The sequence below is a fragment of the Salvelinus fontinalis genome, chromosome 19 (assembly GCF_029448725.1).
Source record: "Salvelinus fontinalis isolate EN_2023a chromosome 19, ASM2944872v1, whole genome shotgun sequence".
Lineage (NCBI taxonomy): Eukaryota > Metazoa > Chordata > Actinopteri > Salmoniformes > Salmonidae > Salvelinus > Salvelinus fontinalis.
In genome coordinates, this window is record NC_074683.1 from 46,027,863 (window position 1) to 46,046,771 (window position 18,909).

The 18,909-nt window shown below is 44.4% G+C and overlaps 1 protein-coding gene across 2 annotated transcripts in view; it reads right to left on the reverse strand.

Moving 5' to 3' along the window:
• The window catches only part of LOC129816836 (MORC family CW-type zinc finger protein 3-like), a 33,186-nt gene extending 16,032 nt beyond the window's left edge, over positions 1 to 17,154 (reverse strand). For both annotated transcript variants that reach the window (XR_008753619.1, XM_055871761.1), the window contains exons 1-6: positions 17,045 to 17,154; positions 8,468 to 8,540; positions 2,048 to 2,180; positions 1,401 to 1,639; positions 1,057 to 1,204; positions 653 to 794 (exon numbers count right to left, since the gene is read on the reverse strand). Coding sequence is in view for 1 of the 2 variants with exons in the window: in XM_055871761.1 (XP_055727736.1) it covers positions 653 to 794; positions 1,057 to 1,204; positions 1,401 to 1,639; positions 2,048 to 2,180; positions 8,468 to 8,540; positions 17,045 to 17,077 (768 nt within the window). In the remaining variant the exon portion in view is untranslated. The remainder of the gene's footprint in view (positions 1 to 652; positions 795 to 1,056; positions 1,205 to 1,400; positions 1,640 to 2,047; positions 2,181 to 8,467; positions 8,541 to 17,044) is intronic.
• Between the last annotated feature and the right edge of the window lie 1,755 nt (positions 17,155 to 18,909).

Sequence of the window (18,909 nt, forward strand, 5' to 3'; positions counted from 1 at the left end):
ACCAGAATCCTTCAGGGTTATCAACAACTAAAAAACATGGTCTCAGATCGTTATACAGAGGGCAATAGAAACACTAAATGGACTTTGTTTTCGGTTTTCCCAAGATCACACAGCAGGCAAAGTCTTTCCTCTTCAGGCACTCTGTTAAATCTACCCATCTCTATAGCCAGAGGGAGGGTGACGGATCGGCACAAACCGACCTTTAGATTTTTGTTAGGTTCAGGCAAACATTTGGTTCAGGGGTGTAGTTCTCTTTGATGAGAGTGTACGTTCTAAGTTTAGGTTTAAAGCGCAATGTTTGGATTCAGTCTTGTGTCAGGTGAAATGGTGTGTCCTCAACTTTGGTCTAATAATTATCCCATAATCTCCTAACCTTTCCCTTTCAATTGCTAGCATGGTTATGCATATAGGGTTAATCTGGGAAAGTTTCTATAATTTTCTTTCACTTTGAAAATTTGGAGTAGGTTGTGAAGATCAGTCAGATTGAATTTTACGGCAGCAAAATGTGAAGACTGTGCAAGGGGTGTGTAGACTCACTAGGCACTGTATTTGAGTCAACCTTAGAAGTTCTAACTCAAGTTATGATCTGTTGTGCAAAATGCTGTATGGTAAATCAATAACATTATAATCAGTATACTCAGTCATCACTTACACGTAGTGAGTAGTAACTCTCTGGTTTTGTGAGCAGCTCTGACTGTCTGTATTGCTCAGTTGTGCTCTCCAATACATCCAATGGGATTTTGATGTCGTCGCTGAATGTCGTGAAATCAAATTCTGTCGGACCTGTTATCGTCCTGTGGACAATAACAAACACTTACTGTATAGACTCTTACTCAACAGTTGTACTTACTCCACACTTCAAAAAGGGCCTCTGTCAACCCCTAATGGTGGAATTTTAGGTTTTGATTATGGGGAAAACAGAAGTGAAACCGAAAATTCAACCAAGGGCATTCATAGAGGCAGAGGGAGAAGTGACATTTGAAAGTAAAATTCCACATAGCAAAACCCAATAGATGTGGAGAAGGAAAGGGAAGAGAATGCATGTGTGTGTCTGACCTGCGCAGGTTCCAGACGATAATGCGTGTTCCCGAGGAGCCTGTGGAGCTGATGGCTTTGAGCTCCTCGAGCAGCTCGTTCTCAGTATTAAAGATAGAGTAGCGCAGGATGTCCTGCAGACTAGCCTTGTGCTTCTCATTCACATAGAGTGCACCGGAAGTCAAGGACAACACACAGGGACAACACAAAAGGTAGATAGACAAATAGCTAACAGTATTTAAGGTTGGCACTATAAAATAACACTGTACATGCACATCTATAGAGGGATCTAAATCCAACCTGTTTGGAGGTGATGACAGTTTGGTCACTATGTGTATGTGTATAGTCTCTCTATAAAAGGATATACTTATACTGGCTGTGTGGGACACATTGGAAGGAGATGATGGGCACAATGATCTCGTCTGCTTTGATCTGTGCCAAGTAGCTCTGGGAGAGCATGCCTACTTGCATGGTGTCTCCGTCTTGCGACTTGGAGAACACAATGGCATCTTTCCCCAGACGCATGGACCCGGACTTGAAGCCGTTACCATAGAGACCAATCGGGTATTTGCCATTTATGACCCTCTTATCACTGTAACCGAAACTGAAAGAGAAAAAGAAGGAAACATGCTATTTTTGTGTACATCAATCGTAAACGTGCATTCTTATAGTACAGCATAAGACTTGTCCCTGGTTTGTTCCGGGGACATCCCTTAGGATGTTTTCAGGACGTGCTCTGAACATCTGTATTTCCTTTAAAACATAAAATAATGGTCCTAAGGGGAACATTCTCTAGGGGACTTCCTAGTTCCCTGTAAGTTCCCTGTAAGTTCCCTTGACATTACAGAGGATGTGTCAAGCGTTTTTAGGACATTCTCAGAACATTCATCAATATACCAGTTGTCAGGACGTCTTGTGATGGTCCCAAGGGAGGTCTCTGCAGGACTTTTGTCTAGATCTAACCTGATTTACCCTGCTGAAGTAGTGGCAGTCGTTGAAAAACTGTCCATACCTGAGCATCTTGTGCATCTTTTCATAGTCCAATCCATTTCCATTGTCCATGAAGATGAGGCAGTCTTGGTCTTTGATCTGGGTCTTATCAATCCAGAACTGCTTGGCGTTAACATCAGGATCATAGGCATTGTCTGGTGAAAGATAGATAGAGGATGTAAGCATTGGTGCATACATATAATACACTGACAATTACTTTGATACATAAAGAATATTGTTATTACAGTAGGTTGCTGTGCAAATAACCAGTCCCTTTCATAGTGTAGATGATAAAACCCTATACTAGACCACTCATGACACCTTCTTATTGCTTTTCAATGAGAACAAGACTATGGCCAAGCCGGCACATCCAAGCCAAACCCTCCACTTACCAGCTGTGTTGCTACTGCTGTGGAAAATTACCACACCACGAGGGGTTTAGACCCCCCCCAGAAATTCTACATTCAAAATGGTGTATGGTAAAGTGTGATAGATAGAACATGTCCCCCTTTGTTGATTGTGCAATGTGAACCATTAAGGCTTGGACACACTGGTAGCGTTTGCAGACCAAGAGTACATACCTCTGAACAAAGTGACAGCCTTCATTTGCATATTGACTGCAAATCAATTCGTCATCTAGAGACGGCTGCAAATGTTGACGCCTACCGGGGGTTGGTACCGAAATCACAAAAAGCTGAACGAACTGCGAGCGAAAGGCAGACCGTCATTCGGTGCAATGTGTTTTCTCCTTTAGAACAGCCTGTCTGGGACAGCTGTCACGGAGGATGGAACCCCAGCCTCGTATACTGATGCTATATCCTCAAGACACTACTGTAACATCAGGCTAACACAAACATGTGGTCTGGTCTCCCACTCTCCCCAACTATTTTCAAATCAATCTCTCTATTAATCCAGCCATCTCCTTTTCACATTTCCTCCCTACTGCAATTTTTGTACTACTATATGTTATTGCCTAGCCCACCCTCTCTCCATTATTCTGTCTGGAGTAGGCTTGAATCCAAAGGCCTGTCCAAAGCCATACTGGTGGGGGTGGGGGGGTTGGCAATATGTGTGTGTGTGTGTGTACTGAGTAGATGGGAGACACTGGCTGATGAAATATATGAATATATCCTAAGCCTTTATTGCTCCAGGTAGAGGTAAAAAGACAGAAATAGTGTGATGGGTTAAGAATAGTGAGGATATGGAAGGAAATCAAGAGTGTGAGATAAAGGGACACAGAGAAAGATGGAGATAAGAGAAGGAGAGATTGATTGACACATTCATTAATCTCTGCATTTAGCAAAAGAGTACCATCTGCACTGCTATTTTAGTTATCAATTAATCGGAGTATTCGCTCATTGATTTCATTTTTGCGACCATCAGGTGACATCCCTGAGACAAACCGGAAACTAGTCAAAAACCTCCAGGGGTCCATGACAACGTCCAAATAACATTCGGTGGACCTTCAGGGGACAATGACACAACATCCCAAGAACGTCCTCGGTGACATACTCAGGACCAACCGGGAACTAAACAAATCCACCAGGGGACCATGATTCGATTTCCAAGATGGCGTAGCAGTGTAGACGTGTTTCTTTGGTCCTCTCGTGTACGTTTGTGTTTTTTCGTATTTCTTGTATATATTTTAACATTTTTTTTCTGTCTCTTTTCGATTTTTGATTCGATTGTGCCTTCCGGTAGCCTACCTCGCCCAATGTGATACGGAATCGCTATTGTTTTTTGGCTTTGGAACGCTTTCAAGAACCCCCAGTAGCTAACCAGCTAATCAGCTACAAGCTAATTTAGCCATTTTTTGCCGCTGCTAGCAGCTTTTGCCTTCTGCACGGACACCAGCCCTGTTGTTGGCCTGGATGTTACTCACCAGTTTACCAGCATCGGACTGTCTCTCGGCAACAGCGCCGGATTCCTGCCGTGGTCCCTGAGCCGCTACTTCTGATCCTCGCGGCTGGCTTGCAGATAGCGCCACTGCCACGAAGCTAGCACCAGTTAGCAAGCACAGTTCACAACCTCTCTTTCGCCATCGCCATCTGGCTTGGATTCTCTGTCGACACGACCACGTCTGGTCTGCAGACGAGTGCCCCATCCGCTGTGCCCTCGGCCGGCCTCCGTCTGAGCGGACCCCCTCCGTCTGAGCAGACCACCCCCCGGGCTACAAACTTTGGACGCCGCGTGCTAGCTTGGTGGAGGCCTCCCTGCTCCATCTACGGCTGCCCCCTGGACACTGTGATCACTTGGCTACGTGGCTGATGCCTGCTTGACTGTCCATTGGTTCACGGTGCTCCATTCTGTTTATTTGTGTTTTATCTGTCGGCTCTGTGCTTTGACTCAGAATCTGTGTGTAGTTGGTCCGACCCTCTCTGCCTAGTCATCGCCATTTTTACCTGCTGTTGCTGTGTTAGCTGACTAGCTGCTGTTATCTCACCTGTTGTTTTAGCTAGCTCTCCCAATCAAGACCTGCAATCACTTTATGCCTTATTGTATGTCTCTCTCAAATATCAATATGCCTTGCATACTGTTGTTCAGGCTAGTTATCATTGTTTTGGTTTGCAATGGACCACGTAGTTCCACTCTCCGTACCTCTGATACCTCCTTTGTCCCACCCCCTACACATGCGGTGACCTCACCCATTGAGACCAGCATGTCCAGAGATACAACCTCTCTTATCATCACCCTGTGCCTGGGCTTGCCTCCGCTGTACCCGTGCCCCATCATACCCCGGTCTGCACATTATGCCCAGAATCTATTCTACCACGCCTATAAATCTGCTCCTTTTATTCCTTGTCCCCAACGCTCTAGGCGACCAGTTTTGATAGCCTTTAGCCGCACTCTCATCCTACTACTCCTCTGTTCCTCGGGTGATGTGGAGGTAAACCCAGGCCCTGCATGTCCCCAGTCACCCTCATTTGTTGACTTCTGTGATCGAAAAAGCCTTGGCCTCATGCATGTCAACATCAGAAGCCTCCTCCCTAAGTTTGCCTTACTCACCGCTTTAGCACACTCTGCCAACCCTGATGTCCTTGCCGTGTCCGAATCCTGGCTTAGGAAGGCCACCAAAAACTCGGAGATTTCCATACCCAACTATAACACTTTCCGTCAAGATAGAACTGCCAAAGGGGGAGGAGTTGCAATCTACTGCAGAGATAGCCTGCAAAGTTCTGTCATACTTTCCAGGTCTATGCCCAAACAGTTCGAACTTCTAATTTTAAAAATTAATCTCTCCAGAAATAAGTCTCTCACTGTTGCCGCCTGCTACCGACCCCCCTCAGCTCCCAGCTGTGCCCTGGACACCATCTGTGAATTGATCGCTCCCCATCTAGCTTCAGAGTTTGTTCTGTTAGGTGACCTAAACTGGGATATGCTTAACACCCCGGCAGTCCTACAATCTAAGCTTGATGCCCTCAATCTCACACAAATCATCAAGGAACCCACCAGGTACAACCCTAAATCCGTAAACATGGGCACCCTAATAGACATTATCCTGACCAACTTGCCCTCCAAATACACCTCTGCTGTCTTCAATCAAGATCTCAGCGATCACTGCCTCATTGCCTGTATCCGCCACGGGTCCGCGGTCAAACGACCACCCCTCATCACTGTCAAACGCTCCCTAAAACACTTCTGCGAGCAGGCCTTTCTAATCGACCTGGCCCGGGTACCCTGGAAGGATATTGACCTCATCCGTCAGTTGAGGATGCCTGGTCATTCTTTAAAAGTTACTTCCTCACCATATTAGACAAGCATGCTCAGTTCAAAAAATGCAGAACCAAGAACAGATATAGCCCTTGGTTCACTCCAGACCTGACTGCCCTCGACCAGCACAAAAACATCCTGTGGCGAACTGCAATAGCATCGAAGAGCAACCGCGATATGCAACTGTTCAGGGAAGTCAGGAACCAATACACGCAGTCAGTCAGGAAAGCAAAGGCCAGCTTTTTCAAGCAGAAATTTGCATCCTGTAGCTCTAACTCCAAAAAGTTCTGGGATACTGTAAAGTCCATGGAAAACAAGAGCACCTCCTCCCAGCTGCCCACTGCACTGAGGCTAGGTAACACGGTCCCCACTGATAAGTCCGTGATAATCGAAAACTTCAACAAACATTTCTCAATGGCTGGCCATGCCTTCCTCCTGGCGACTCCAACCTTGGCCAAAAGCCCCGCCCCCCCCCCCCCCCCGCGCTGCTACTCGCCCAAGCCTCCCCAGCTTCTCCTTTACCCATATCCAGATAGCAGATGTTCTGAAAGAGCTGGAAAACCTGGACCCATACAAATCAGCTGGGCTTGACAATCTGGACCCTCTATTTCTGAAACTGTCCGCCGCCATTGTCGCACCCCCTATTATCAGCCTGTTCAACCTCTCCTTCGTATCATCTGAGATCCCCAAGGATTGGAAAGCTGCCGCGGTCATCCCCCTCTTCAAAGGGGGAGACACCCTGGACCCAAACTGTTACAGACCTATATCCATCCTGCCCTGCCTATCCAAGGTCTTCGAAAGCCAAGTCAACAAACAGATCACTGACCATCTCGAATCCCACCGTACCTTCTCCGCTGTGCAATCCGGTTTCCGAGCCGGTCACGGGTGCACCTCAGCCACGCTCAAGGTACTAAACGATATCATAACCGCCATCGATAAAAGACATTACTGTGCAGCCGTCTTCATCGACCTGGCCAAGGCTTTTGACTCTGTCAATCACCATATTCTTATCGGCAGACTCAATAGCCTCGGTTTTTCTAATGACTGCCTTGCCTGGTTCCCCAACTACTTTGCAGACAGAGTTCAGTGTGTCAAATCGGAGGGCATGTTGTCCGGTCCTCTGGCAGTCTCTATGGGGGTACCACAGGGTTCAATTCTCGGGCCGACTCTTTTCTCTGTATACATCAATGATGTTGCTCTTGCTGCGGGCGATTCCCTGATCCACCTCTACGCAGACGACACCATTCTGTATACTTCCGGCCCTTCCTTGGACACTGTGCTATCTAACCTCCAAACGAGCTTCAATGCCATACAACACTCCTTCCGTGGCCTCCAACTGCTCTTAAACGCTAGTAAAACCAAATGCATGCTTTTCAACCGTTCGCTGCCTGCACCCGCACGCCCGACTAGCATCACCACCCTGGACGGTTCCGACCTAGAATATGTGGACATCTATAAGTACCTAGGTGTCTGGCTAGACTGCAAACTCTCCTTCCAGACTCATATCAAACATCTCCAATCCAAAATCAAATCTAGAGTCGGCTTTCTATTCCGCAACAAAGCCTCCTTCACTCACGCCGCCAAACTTACCCTAGTAAAACTGACTATCCTACCGATCCTCGACTTCGGCGATGTCATCTACAAAATAGCTTCCAATACTCTACTCAGCAAACTGGATGCAGTTTATCACAGTGCCATCCGTTTTGTTACTAAAGCACCTTATACGACCCACCACTGGGACCTGTATGCCCTAGTCGGCTGGCCCTCGCTACATGTTCGTCGTCAGACCCACTGGCTCCAGGTCATCTACAAGGCTATGCTAGGTAAAGTGCCGCCTTATCTCAGTTCACTGGTCATGATGGCTACACCCACCCGTAGCACGCGCTCCAGCAGGTGTATCTCACTGATCATCCCTAAAGCCAAAACCTCATTTGGACGCCTTTCCTTCCAGTTCTCTGCTGCCTGCGACTGGAACGAATTGCAAAAATCTCTGAAGTTGGAGACTTTTATCTCCCTCAACAACTTTAAAAATCTGCTATCCGAGCAGCTAACCGATCGCTGCAGCTGTACATAGTCCATCTGTAAACTACCCACCCAATTTACCTACCTCCCCCCCATACTGCTTTTATTTATTTACTTTTCTGCTCTTTTGCACACCAGTATCTCTTCTTACACATGATCATCTGATGATTTATCACTCCAGTGTTAATCTGCTAAATTGTAATTATTCGATTTATTGCCTACCTCATGCCTTTTGCACACATTGTATATAGATTCTCTTTTTTTCTACCATGTTATTGACTTGTTTATTGTTTACTCCATGTGTAACTCTGTGTTGTTGTCTGTTCACACTGCTATGCTTTATCTTGGCCAGGTCGCAGTTGCAAATGAGAACTTGTTCTCAACTAGCCTACCTGGTTAAATAAAGGTGAAATAAAAATAAATAAATAAATACAACGTCCCAAGAACATCCGAAAAAGTAATTGGAGACATCCCCGGAACCAAGCTAGAAATAGACAAAACCTCCAGGGGACCCTGACACAACATCCTGACGATTTTAGGTGACCATTTCCTAACGACTCATTGTTTGCAGGGAGGGTATTACCACTAAATAAACGAATAGGGACATTTTAGGTGTGCCTTAGAATGTTTTATCCCATCAACGTATATCAGGGTTAAAAAAGGTTGGAAAACACTGGTTTTGTGATTGGACAATATGACGATGACTCACCTATTAGTTCAGCGATGGCGCTGAAGGGCCAGGTGTGGCTGGTGGAGTTTGTGTGGAGGAACTTTGGACATAGCTGTAAAGGAAGGGGCAGAGGATTAGAGTTACAATGTACAAATGCTGGCAACATGAAATGGGATTTTATTTTTTGCATATTACCACCTCCTGGATTAAGTTAGGCCTACTCTTGCCCTTATTTGTATTATATTATTTATTTAACCTTTATTTAACTAGGCAAGTCAGTTAAGAACAAATTCTTATTTACAATGACGGCCTACCAAAAGGCCTCCTGCAGGGACGGGGGCCTGGGATAAAAAATGTATACAATATAAATAAACAAATATAGGACAAAACACATCACACCAAGAGACAACATTACATAAAGAGAGACCTAAGACAACATAGCAAGGCAGCAACACATGATAACACAGCATGGTAGCAACACAACAGAACAACATGGTAGCAGCACAAAACATGGTACAAACATTAATTGGGAACAGACAACAGCACAAAGGGCAAGGTAGAGACAACAATACATCACACAAAACAGCCACAACTGTCAGTAAGAGTGTCCATGAGACACGGACATAAAACTGTCCAGTTTGAGTGTTTGTTGCAGCTCGTTCCAGGGATGTGTGTGCTTTGGGGACCTTTAACAGAATGTGACTGGCAGAACGGGTGTTGTATGTGGAGGATGAGGACTGCAGTAGATATCTCAGATAAGGGGAGTGAGGCCTAAGAGGGTTTTATAAGTAAGCATCAACCAGTGGGTCTTGCAACTGGTCTACAGAGATGATCAGTTTACAGAGGAATATAGAGTGCAGTGATGTGTCCTATAAGGGGCATTGGTGGCAAATCTGATGGCCAAATGGTAAAGAACATCTAGCCGCTCAAGAGCACCCTTACCTGCTGATCTATAAATTATGTCTCCATAATCTAGCATGGGTAGGATGGTCATCTGAATCAGGGTTAGTTTGGCAGCTGGGTGAAAGAGGAGCGATTACGATAGAGGAAACCAAGTCTATATTTAACCTTAGCCTGCAGATTTGATATGTGTTGAGAGAAGGACAGGGCACTGTCTAGCCATACTCCCAAGTACTTGTATGAGGTCAAGCTCTTGTATGAGGTCAAGCTCAAGCTCCAAATATTTGTATGACCTCAAGCTCTAAACCCTCAGAGCTAGTAATCACACCTGTGGGGAGAGAGGCATTCTTCTTACCAAACCACATAACCTTTGTTTTGGAGGTGTTCAGAACAAGGTTAAGGGTAGAGAAAGCTTGTTGGACACTAAGAAAGCTTTGTTGTAGAGCATTTTACACAAATTCCGGGGAGAGGCCAGCTGAGTATCATCTGCATATAAATGGATGAGAGAGCTTCCTACTGCCTGAGCTATGTTGTTGATGTAAACTGAGAAGAGCGTGGGTCCTACGATCGAGCCTTGGGGTACTCCCTTGGTGACAGGCAGTGGCTGAGACAGCAGATGTTCTGACTTTATACACTGCACTCTTTGAGAGAGGTAGTTAGCAAACCAGCCCAAAGACCCCTCAGAGAGAGACACCAATACTCCTTAGCCGGTGAATAGTGATCGCTAAGGTCATTACAGAAAACACCAGACTGATACCTATCAGGATTATTTGTGAGGATAACATCGAGGAGAGTAGCCTTTTCTGGGTGTTTGGAGTCAAACCCTGTGGGATTGGTAATAATCTGAGAAAGATTTAGGGAGTCCCATTGCTTTAGGACTTGGTCAGGTGGTTTAAGCATGTCCAAGTTTAGGTCACCTAGCAGGACAAATTCAGAGTTAGTGTAAGGGGCCAGGAGAGAGCTTAGGGCAGGTAGGGTACAGGCCGGTGCTGATGGAGGACGATAGCACCCAGCAACAGTCAACAAAGAGCTATTTGAAAGTTTAATGCTTAAAACCAGCAAATCAAATTGTTTCGGGACAGACTTGGTGGAGACAACCGAGCACTGAAGGTGTTCCTTGGTAAAGAATGCCACTCCCCCACCTTTGGAAGATCTGTCTTGCCGAAAAAGGTTATAACCAGAAAGGTTAACATCAGTGTTCAAAACAGTCTTCCTTAACCATGTCTCAGTAATGACCAACACATCTGGATTGGAGCTGTGAACCCACACTTTCATTTGATCCATTTTAGGTAATAAGCTTCTAGTGTTAACGTGCAGAAAATCCAGGCTTTTATGAGGGCAGAAATCAGATATCAGAGCACAAATCAGAATTGGGGCTAGCAACAGTAGATGGGCCAGGGTGTACATACACATTTCCAGATATCATCAACAGTAACACAATCAAGGCATGCCATAGGACAGGGAGAGCTCTGCATTGCTGACGTATGTTACGTTCCCCAGTTTCTGTGTTGTGGTTTTGTTTATGTGTGTTTTTCAGGATGGCTTCCTGAAATTCCCCCAAGCAGCTGATTGGTTGGCCCCATTGCTAATTGGAGCTGACCCCGCCCTCTCGTCAGAGGATACAGCTGTATCCCATTACAGACTCCTTCTCCAGCTAGAAAAAGTCAGTGTTCCTTTGTTAGAGAGAGATTATTAGTATGTCCTGTGTTGGTTGTTGCTGAGAGACTAGAGCTGATTGGTATGTCCTATGTTGCTGACAGAGCACTGATTATTATATCTTGTGTTGGTTGTTTCTCAGAGCTTATTGTTATATCCTGTGTTGGTTGTTTCTCAGAGAGCTTATTGTTATATCCTGTGTTGGTTGTTGCGCAGAAGTATAATTTGTTGGCAGTATTTTATAGTCGGTCCTGCTAAGGTATATCTATGACAAAGGGACTGTTTTTGATTATAGTAATTGTTTGTATTCTGTTTCATTTGTTCCCAGGGGGAAGGGACATATGGAGTGTTTAGGCAAGAAGCCTGCGGGCATACATAACCAGTAGTATTTACTATCTATACATACTAGGTAAGACCTGGGTGGACCACCCCCTTTATTTTGGTTAGCGCACCAGGTGGTGCTAAGTTAGGTGGGTAGGCAGATAAGGTAGGAGAGGGGGCTTTGCCTTTGACATTTACTTTCTTTGCTTTGGTTCCGTTCAGCCCCTTTTACCCAAATGTACCGTGCGATGGAATAAATTCCCTGTAAACGGTACCAATCTCTGCCTTTGTCATCCTTACTCGCACCTACAGTCCCATACCTCTTTCGCTCCACGGGGAGTTGAGTTGCAGCAGGGTGTTGCGTTCCCTCTTCCTAGAGGCGTACGTAACGTATGATATCTGAATGTGCATCAGATGGCAACAAGATCATATTGTATAGTAATTTCATCAGGCAACATGAATCCAAAGCTGGCAAGAGGTGGTTAGGATGGGAGGCCAAATGTCAGTGTAAACAATAATTTAAAAAAATATATATAACGACTTGTGGCTAGCCATTGTAAGTTTAGAGTCTCTCGCCCCAAAGGTGTGTGAGTGCTGGAAGCGAGCGACAGCTCAGGAGAGAGGGCTGAGTGTGGTGGGGGTACCTGTACCAGACAGGGGGAGACCGGCCAGGGCAGACGGTGAACAGATCTCCAAGTGGAATCCAAGCAGCAGGCAACGGGAGTAGGTGTCATACCCACTTGGGAGAAGCTTTAATTTCTGGAGGCAGATTTCTTGTAGAAAATGCCAGTGAATGGTCTTTGAACAGTAGGAGGGGGCTTCAGAGGACGCTTCAAAGACTCCTCCTGTTGGGCCCAAAGGCCTCGACACCATTTACTTCACACCTTAGTGCTAATTGGATTTGTATCTGGTCTGTCCTTGCAAGCCTGGGAGCCTTAACTTAGCATTCAGTTTTGATCTGGAGTGAAGGCCATGCTGTAGAGGGTAGCATCCTGCACATGTACCTGCCGAAAAATCAAGTTTATCTAACTTCAAATCTATCCTTTTGTAAAAAACATGTTGAAAGATGTGAGAGCTCACATGCAGCTGTGTCTCGCTCTCTGATGGGGGTGTGCCAATCATGACTCCAACTGCATTACATTGGGTCATTCCATGTTCCTACATGCCGTCAGACGCAAATGCCCAGACACTTCCCAAACGCTCTACTAATACGCTTGCGATACGGTTTTGGAAATACGAAAGATACACTGCCAATATTCGTGGCCAATCTTTGTGTAAAAATCTATAAATCAAATACAATCATCGTACCAATAGTTGCATCTATTATTAGGGAAATGTAAAAATGTATCACTAGCCACTTTAAACAATGCCACTTAATGTTTACATACCCTACATTACTCATCTCATATGTATATACTGTACTCTATCATCTACTGCATCTTTATGTAATACATGTATCACTAGCCACTTTAAACTATGCCACTGTTTATATACCCTACATTACTCATCTCATATGTATATACTGTACTCTATACCATCTACTGCATCTTGCCTGTGCCGTACCATCACTCATTCATATATCTTTATGTACATATTCTTTATCCCTTCACACTTGTGTGTAGAAGGTAGTAGTTGTGGTATTGTTAGGTTAGATTACTCGTTGGTTATTATTGCATTGTCGGAACTAGAAGCACAAGCATTTCGCTACACTCGCATTAACATCTGCTAACCATGTGATTTCTATTACACTAGATGTCCTTAAATCAATATTACTCCACAAAAGCTTTAGAGGAAAGGAAACAACTACTTCAAGGTCTCAGAGCCAGTGAAGTCACTGATTGAAATGCTACTAGCATGCACTGCTAACTAGCTAGCCATTTCACACTGGTTACGCCCCCCCCCCCCCCCCCCCCCCCCCCCCCCCCTCCCTTTAACCTCCTAGTTCTCTGCAACAACCAGTAATCCGAGTCAACAACATCAATGTAACAGTCTTGCTTCCGTCCCTCTCATCGCCCCAACCTGGGTTCGTACCACAGACTCTATGAACACAACTGCCTCCGACAAAACATTACCTATCGCTCCACAAAAGCGGTGGCCCTTGCAGAGTAAGGGAAATAACCACTTCAAGGTCTCAGGGTGAGTGAAGTCACTGATTGAAATACTACTAGTGCCCACCGCTAACTAGCTAGGAATTTCACACCAGTTACACTAAGACATTACATGCATCAACCAATGGTTGTGTGCCACATCCGACTGTGCCGTTGGGCACCAGACTGCTATAGCATATGATGTGGTTAGCTGACAAATAAAATACCTATCCAGGCATTGTTTAGATCTGGCATGTCAGCAACTCCTGGGCAGAGGAACGCGACCTATGTCTCCATGAGACGCCATCATTGCCGACTCCCTTGGCTTCAAATGCATTCAAAGATGGTGGATAATAGAAGATGTCTTACACTGGCCGTTTACCATTGGAAAAAATGGTCACAGTTCCGGTCTACTAAAAGGGATACTTTGGATTGTCAATTAAGCCATTTTTCCTACTTACCCAAAGTCACAAACTAAATGATACCATTTTTATGTCTCTGTGTGTAGTTTTAGCTGAGCACAATTATTAGAAGTCTGCAGGAACTACTAGCTAGCTCCTTTCAACCACTCCAAAGTTGGGTGGTTGATCCATCGTTCAGAAACATCTCTTTTCCATAGAATATATTTGAATTTTCAAACGAGATAAAGAGTTATCAAAAGCAATCACTTTTGCATGTGAAGAATCCTTAATCCTACTCATTACTCCATGTGCTTAACCTACGTCACTTTTGTTTTGAGCTGATTTCGCAGTAGGCCAGAACGGGGCATCCGGCTCAGCCCTGCATGGCAGCCTGGTTCCAAAATGAATACAATCACTTTTCACCCGGTGCAAACTATGCCTACCCGGCCAGATGAATAGAATGGTGTCAAGTGATGGCTTTGTCCATTCAGTCATTGGTTTAAGGCAATAGGGTCTGTCTCCAGCAGATACTTTCTCAGGACACAGACTGTGAGACATACCAGCTCAGATAGGTCTAATGATGCCAGAAAGGATGGCGTTTTACCGCCACCAACCCGCACTGGTGGTGAAATTACTTGTAGCATTAGAAGCTAGGTACTATAGCTAGCTAAGTAGTGTGTACTAGCTAGCTAAGTAGTGTAATGAAACAGCAGGGAGCAGGTCTCGAACCCTCGACTTCCTAGCCCGAGGTCCGGCACGCTATCGACTGTGCCGCAAAAGCATGCTCGAGCGGCAGAGACGATTTCCGCGCTTATAAACCCAGGGTCGTTACAGTAGTGTGTCCTAGCTAGCTAAGTAGTGTGTACTAGCTAGCTAAGTAGTGTGTACTAGCTAGCAAAGTAGTGTGTACTAGCTAGCTAAGTAGTGTGTACTAGCTAGCTAAGTAGTGTGTACTAGCTAGCTAAGTAGTGTGTACTAGCTAGCTAAGTAGTGTGTACTAGCTAGCTAAGTAGTGTGTACTAGCTAGCTAAGTAGTGTGTACTAGCTAGCTAAGTAGTGTGTACTAGCTAGCTAAGTAGTGTGTACTAGCTAGCTAAGTAGTGTGTACTAGCTAGCTAAGTAGTGTGTACTAGCTAGCTAAGTAGTGTGTACTAGCTAGCTAAGTAGTGTGTACTAGCTAGCTGCACAAGCAACAGTGGTTAGCATAACGCCCCGGACCAGAGCTAGTACACCGACTGGTGCCTTGGAACAAAGCTACCGACTCACGCAATACACACAACCAACAAACATCTACAGGTTGCGTGTGCACATACCATCTGAGAAGCACCTGCATGTGTAACAGTATAACTTTAAACCGTCCCCTCGCCCCGACACGGGCGCGAACCAGGGACCTTCTGCACACATCAACAACGGTTGCCCACGAAGCATCGCTACCCATCGCTCCACAAAGGCCGCGGCCCTTGCAGAGCAAGGGGCAACCCTACTTAAAGTCTCAGAGCAAGTGACGTAACTGATTGAAATGCTACTAGCGCGTACCCGCTAACTAGCTAGCCATTTCACATCCGTTACACTTGCACTTAGAGGTTCGCAGACCAAGCAGCGTCAGCATACATAATCTGTAACTGGATGCGTCGCCAATCTGGAGGTTTCTCACTATCTGGGCAAGCGGCAAAACTGTAAATACTGCCTATTTCTACAATTTATCTCTTAAAATCAAATTTTAAACCTAACCCTAACATTAACCACAATACTAACCTTTACCTTGAATTAAGACCAAAAAGGAACATTTTGTATTCATCAATTTTGACTTTGCCTCTGGACTGTCTAGTAGTGGGAACAAATCTGGCGCTTTGATTTGGATAAGTGAGTGTTGGAGCTACAACATGTGTATGTGACCAATAACATTTGATTATTCTATATTAAGCTCATATCCCTATAGTAGACAGAACGTGTTACTACATTACACAGATTAACGTTTTCACCACACACGAATTAAAGGAAATACACATCCCCTTTACCTCAGATTGGTGATCAAATCAAACTTTAATACAACAAGTGTAGACCTTACTGTGAAATGCTTACTTACAAGCCCTTAACCAACAGTGCTTTCAAGACAACTGGGAACTCGGAAAAAAACGAGGTCGAATCATCATGTCAGTGATCTTCAGTTCGGAAAGATGGAGTTCTAGAAAGAGGCCCGTGTTCCCGAATTGGAATTCAGAGTTTTCGATTTTTCCCAGTCGGAACTCGTTTTTTCCAGACTTCCCAGTTGTCTGAATTCGGAAGTCGGAAATTTCCCAGTTCAGAGTTCCCAGTTGTTGTGAATGCGGCATTGGAAATGGAGCTGCCATTTTCAGACCACCGTGGCTAGAAAAAAAAAGTCGGGCGATACTCCCTTAAAAGTCCTGGGCTCACATTAAGTCATGGACTTAAGGGTTTATCATTGAAATGAAAGCCAACCCCTGTCGCTATCTAGAAACCATTATGGAGGTGGTGATTTGTTTAAATTATCCAGTAAAAAACGTTTTTTTTCCTGGCCATCTATCGAAATAACGTTCTTACAGAAATATAAGTGATATATGGCTACGACAGGTTGTCATCTCTTGACAGGCATAAGTAGTAGCCTATACCAAAGTTCTTTGAGTTTGTCTGTAAAATGTGTGCAAACCGTACATGTCCCAGCTGTTATTGTCCCAGTTCTATTGACTTAAACACAATATCGACGTGACTGGTATATTTGCGCGCACTATTGATTACAGTAGAACAAGCGATCAATTCCAGCCTTGTGTGACCGCTTGGTAAATATTGCTGCGTGTGTAGGTTAGAAGGTAGGCTACGAATTTGCCAAATACAAATATTCTAAACACAAGTGTGATACGTGTGTGTAGGCAGTAACTTTTACGTATTCAAAATATCACAACTTATTTCAGCATATTGATTATTAATTTGAACATTTAAAACCGGCGCTTGGACAGTGGGCCATAAATAAAAAAGCCATGATAATAGGAAACAGCAACAGTATAATCTTCTATATGTTTTAGGAATATAAACGGTACTTAACATACTTTTTCAACAGGATTCTACTTTATCAGGTAAAAACTACTGATCGAGACCAAAAACGTGCTATGATTTCGATGATTAGTTTAATCACTATAATCAGAAGCAACTGCACATAATTTACTTCTACATAGCACAATGTCAACAGGTTGTGGCTAGATACTGTAAAAGTAAAATATCATGTTAACGCCTACCTTACTTATAGGGACTCCTCTCTGCGACGCCATCTTCTCCGAAATGCAGAAGGGACAACATGCACAAGTCTAGCACGAGGGAACCACCCAGCTGGGCCTAGCGGGTGTGTTGAATAATAATGCTGCGTTCAAAACCAAATGGGAAGGTGGTATTACCAGTTAAATGTATACATGCACAAGCCTAGCGGTGGGGCACCATCCAGCTGGGCCGAGCGGGTGTTTTGAATAATAATGCTGCATTTATAGACAAGTGGGAAGGTGGTAATTACCAGTTAAATGTATTCACTTTCTTTGAACACGTTGAAAAATGCCAATTCACACAAGCTCCATCAACTGTACTTTTAGTTTATGGTTATCATGAATGTAAACAAAATAGTGTTAAAAACATTTACTTTTTATAAATAATGTTTTGTTGTATTTAACTGACTAAAATGCTATTATCTAGGTCATTTCTTTAGTAGAGGTCAGCTTGTGGGACAAGTCAGGGGTGCTTTCAGTTCGATGGAACAACTGCTATGTTGCAGAACAGTTTGTACTGAACTACATGTTACCCCAAAATGTTCTGGAACAGACTTTGCGTTACGTTTTCTCCATTTGGTGGGTGTAACAGGGTGAATCAAACTGAACACTCTTTGGAGTGTTGAAGAATAACTTAATTTCTGTTTATTCATGAACCAATTGATTTTAATTTAAAAGATAGAAGCTGGTATTGACCCAGAACAAACACCTGCCTCCCTAGATTATTATTTTATAAAAGGGGCTGAGCTGGACCCAAGGAAAGAAAAAGCACCCAAAAACACCCCTAAGCTAGACTAGCCTATTTAAACAACAACTAAAAATACAGTGGGTGGTCTGCCCAGTTCTAACTAGTGTATATAACAAAGTTTACCTACGGGTAGTGTATGCCCATGGGCGACCTGTCTGGTTACCCCCTTTCCCAACCATAACCAAAAACAATACTCACAGGTGGGGACAAAGTGACATATATCCTAAACCACACAAGAGATCTACAAACATATGGCATTTACAGAGAGATTGCTACACAGAGAGATTGCTACACAGAGAGATTGCTACACAGAGAGATTGCTACACAGAGAGATTGCTACACAGAGAGATTGCTACACAGAGAGATCACGCTCCAGAGAAAACAACTGACAGGGTTTTTAACCCAAGGGAAAGCGACTGTGATTGGGTAGGAGAAAACGAGTAGGTGTCTTCTGATTAGCGACTGATTGATGACTGATTGGGGAATGATGATTGTCACCTGTGAGTAGGGGAGAAGGAGAGAAAAGAAATACACACAGGATACACACAGAATACCTGTATCCGTAACATAAATAAATACAGTATGGGGATGAAGTAGTTGGATGGGCTATTTACAGATGGGCTATGTACAAGTCCAGTGATCTGTGAGCTGCTCTGGCAGCTGGTGCTTAAAGCTAGTTAGGGAAATATGAGTCTCCAGCTTCAGTGATTTTTGCAGTTCGTTCCAGTCATTGGCAGCAGAGAACTGAAAGGAAAGGCGGCCAAAGGAAGAATTGGCTTTGATAAACAATTATAAAACCTGCATACATTATGCTATTGGGATCCTGAGTGGCGCAGCAGTCTAAGGCATTGCATCGTAGTGCTAGAGGCATCACTACAGACCCGGGTTCGATCCTGGGCTGTATCAACCGGCCGTGATTGGGAATCCCATAGGTCGGCGCACAATTGGCCCAGAGTTATCCGTGTTAGGGGATACAGGTTAGTTGAGGTAGTTTGTACTTGTAAGTAGGGGTAAAGTGACTATACATAGATAATAAACAGTGAGTAGCAGTGGTGTAAAATCAAAGGGGTGGTATCAATGTAAATAGTCTGGTGGCCAT